Source organism: Alligator sinensis, unplaced genomic scaffold, assembly GCF_000455745.1.
Source record: "Alligator sinensis unplaced genomic scaffold, ASM45574v1 scaffold692_1, whole genome shotgun sequence".
Classification (NCBI taxonomy): domain Eukaryota; kingdom Metazoa; phylum Chordata; order Crocodylia; family Alligatoridae; genus Alligator; species Alligator sinensis.
Window position 1 is genome coordinate 496822 of NW_005842238.1, and position 3820 is coordinate 500641.

Sequence of the window (3820 nt, forward strand, 5' to 3'; positions counted from 1 at the left end):
AGACAGAAAGCTCTAGACATCAGCAATCTCTGCTTATCTGCAACTCAGATGCACACAATGTGAGCTTCCTCTACACAGCTCCATGCCTACAAATTTTAACTCTCAACTGTAGAAGCCTACAGCCAAGGCTTGCTCTCCAAAGCCCAGCCATCCCAGGGAAGAATCCCCCAGGACAGGTGCGAGAAGAAGCAGAGGAAATCCTCTGATAGCATGTAGGATGAGTTTGAGAGAAACACTCTTGGGGGGGATTACATTCCCCATGCAGCTTCCCACATTTTTACACAATGCTTGGCTGAGACAACTAACCAAAGGGACCACCAATGACACAAGTGCTGCCACACCTGTTGAAACCACTGGCAGTTTCTACCCTGGCAAAGGTTGTTTGGGGAGCATGCCTGGCCCCCTTCAGTCAGCTCAGGATTAACACCGACTCAGCTGCAACCAGGTATTAACCCCACTATTCAACTGGATACCCTCAGGTTACCAATCAAATGGTGGGGCTGATGCAGGTTGCAAGACTGAAGGGGAGAAGCAGCAGGGATACTTAGGGCTACCACAGTGGGCCAGAGAATTCCTCAGATGGGGGCTTGGCCCACTGCTCCCAGAAGCATCCAGCTCTGCACAGCCCTTCCTTACCTGATTTGTGGACACTCCTAAGGCAGGAGAGGGAGGCATTCAGCCGTGCACACTCCTCACTGTTGGCCCCAAACTTCTCCACTGTTGCACAGACCTGGTCATCAGTCATTTCTAGAAGCTCCTCAAGGCTCAGCTGGCCAGGGGCAATCTCCTAGAGAACAAGAACAGGAAAGAAATGAGGAAAAGAAAGCCAGCCAAAGAGCTTCTGAATGTGCATCAGAGTCTCAGCAAACTAGAGAGGAAAACCAAGCCATCCCAGGTACTAAGATACACTGAATCACTGACCTTCCTTCAGAAGGAAAATAGCTATCATTTACTAACACATGCAAACAGGCTTCTGCAAAGCTCAGGATCTAACTTTGCCTCATGTCTACCAAGGAGGAAGTAACATGTTACACTTGGACCATAATCTGTGGAATGTTAAAGTGTTAAAATGAGAATGCCCTGTGAGCAGTCACACATTAAGGGTCAATACCTTTGTCGCCTACACAGCTCTGACTTGCAAAAGGCTTATGAGCAGGAGTGTGGCTAGGAGCCAGGACACCTGGACTTTATCCCTGCTCTTGGGGGAAGGGGGCTGGGACTGGTGCATCCTGGGGTGCTAGAGGGCTGCAAATCACTCATTTTACCTCCGTGGAGCAGACAGAAGTTATCCTACCACAAGCTAGGTAGCACAGTCCAGTTAACCCTCACCTAAAGTGGCATAATTTTGAGACTCTCAGAGGGTACTTAGCACAAGTTAATAAACTTTCACCTTCAGATGCTTGCATTTTAAGTGCCCTTAGTATGGTCTAAGTGTAACATAACTTCACCCCAAGACACACATGGAACTCCATACAGCACAGACACAAAGGGCATTTATACATGTACTTTTCTGTCCCACAATGTGCCAGAGATCTGCCGCTTCTGAGCAGACTTGATTAATCGAGTCTGCTCTGCATGTGAGCTGAGACAAACTGCGCTGCACCATTTGCAGTTGTATAAGCAGTGAAATGTGCATCAGCATGCAGAAAATGGCGGCAGTGCACTTTTGAACTAAAGCACATCCAATGTGTTTTAGTTCAAAAGTGCGTTGCCACCATTTTCTCAGCGCTGACACACTTTTGGCCACTTATACAACTGCAAGTGTCACAGTGCCAGCCGCTTTTCAAAACGCCTGGCACTGTGGCACTTGCATGTGTAAAAACGGCCCAAGGGCCCAAGTGATATACTGGAAGTGAGATGTTACCAACCCTGTATACCTGTGCAGAGTCGGACTTAGCAATTTCATCACAGGATTTCCAATCACGTGTACACAAATACACAGAAAAACCCTCTACCACAACCTCTGGGCCTACTACAGGCTACAACTGATTTCCTGAAAAGAAAGCTTGAACATTAAAGAAAGATTTGTTGCTTTGGAAATAAACAGAATTCAATAACTGGTTTCTGATCTCAGCTGCTCAACCACACAAGATGCCAGCACATCACAGGGAGAGAGAGCAGACCCCAAGTCCTGTTGCTCACATCAGGGACCCTGCTGCCACTCCTAAGACAAGAAGAAAGACATCATCCCGAGGCAGTGAAAGGGACTGGAAGCCATGAGACTGCTATGCCGAGCGAGAGAGACTGCACTGTGGTGGGCTTGGTGCCATGGACCACCTTCACCCACTCTAGCATAACCAGATAATTGGTGCCCAAAGAGCCCTGAGTCAGGGGTCAGGATTATTCTCAAGAACACGGTACCCAATTCATTTTAGATAAGTCCAGGTCACTGAGACACTACAGAAGGACGATTCCTGTCAGGGCAGAGTACTTTGCTTTCCCAGAGCAACTGAGCAAAGGCTCTCCAAACCCTTTCCAGAAGGCAGGACAAGATTGTTGCCATAAATAGACCAAAACAGCAAGAGAGGCAAGCTTATGTCTTTCATACGCATCCACCCGATCACACAACCTGAGATGCAGTTAGGGTAAATTTTGGAGACTGAGAACCTGCATCCAGGTGAAGGCAAAAGGGGCGGGGGATCTGAAAACCAGGCCTGAGGCATCTCACACCCAACAGATACTTGACCGTTTCAGGTTATTTCATAGACTTCATAGACATTAGGGCTAGAAGGGACCTCAGAAGATCGAGTTCAGGCCCTGCCCCAGGGGCAGGAAACCAGCTGGGGTCACAGGATCCCAGCAAGATAGAAGTCCAAATGTCTCTTAAAGGAGTCCAGAGTATGTGCTTGCACCACCCCTGGAGGCAGTCTGTTCCAGGCCTTGGGGGCTCGGACAGTAAAGAAGTTCTTCCTTATGTCCAGCCTGAAATGGTCTTGGAGGAGTTTGTGACCGTTGGACCTTGTCATCCCTTGGGGCGCTCTGGTGGACAGGTGTTCCCCCAGATCCTGATGTACACCCCTTATATACTTATAGGCAGCTACCAGGTCCCCCCTGAGCCTGCACTTTTCCAGGCTGAAGAGTCCCCTGGCTCTCAGCCTCTCATCATAAGGCCTGTTCTCCTGCCCTCTGATCATGTGCGTGGCTCTCCTCTGCACTGTTATGAGACTCATCTTCTATTCTCTGCGAATCCGTAGCACAGCCAGGGTTTTTAAACACAAGCCGCAGACCCTAACCATGAAAGAGTGCTGCCTCTGGCTGCTGTGACCAGACCAAGCTGCCACATATCTACATGGATGATAGTTTCCCTCAGACCCCAACAACTCTCCACTCTGATGTTCAGAAGTTACTAGACTCATTGGTCACATTGGCTCTGGGTACTTTTGTCAGAGCGGGTTGTGGATAGAACAATTTTGCCCCCTTGCGAAATGACTGATAACTTTGCCTTCCACTTCAACTTCCTTTGATTTTATGAATTCCAAAACAGTTGTTTAAAAAAAATTGTGGATGACACAGAGCTGTTCTTCTGGGCTCCATCTTTAGCCCTCTCATGGCCACACTGGGATGCAGGTGAAATGCTGTTTTTTCAAACCAGGTAAGTGGGGCACAGAGAGCCTCTGACTAGGGAAGCCAAGAAGCAATGACCATCTCCACTGGAAAACTAGGATTTCATTCTAGGATTTTCACTTTGGGCCAGGGGTTGCAACATTTTGCAGCAGCAGGCCACTTTAGCTGAGCTTAGCTCCAAGCAAGGGCTGCTTCCAATGCAGCCTGTACCATTGCTGCTGGTGCCAACACCACTGCTCTCCGCAGTACCACCATT

At 48.7% G+C, this 3820-nt stretch overlaps 1 protein-coding gene across 1 annotated transcript in view; it reads right to left on the reverse strand.

The window, feature by feature from the left end:
- KSR2 (kinase suppressor of ras 2) overlaps positions 1-745 on the reverse strand; it is a 272120-nt gene extending 271375 nt beyond the window's left edge. The window contains exon 1 of the mRNA XM_025208577.1: positions 637-745. Within this exon, the coding sequence (XP_025064362.1) occupies positions 637-745 (109 nt within the window). The remainder of the gene's footprint in view (positions 1-636) is intronic.
- Positions 746-3820: the final 3075 nt, after the last annotated feature.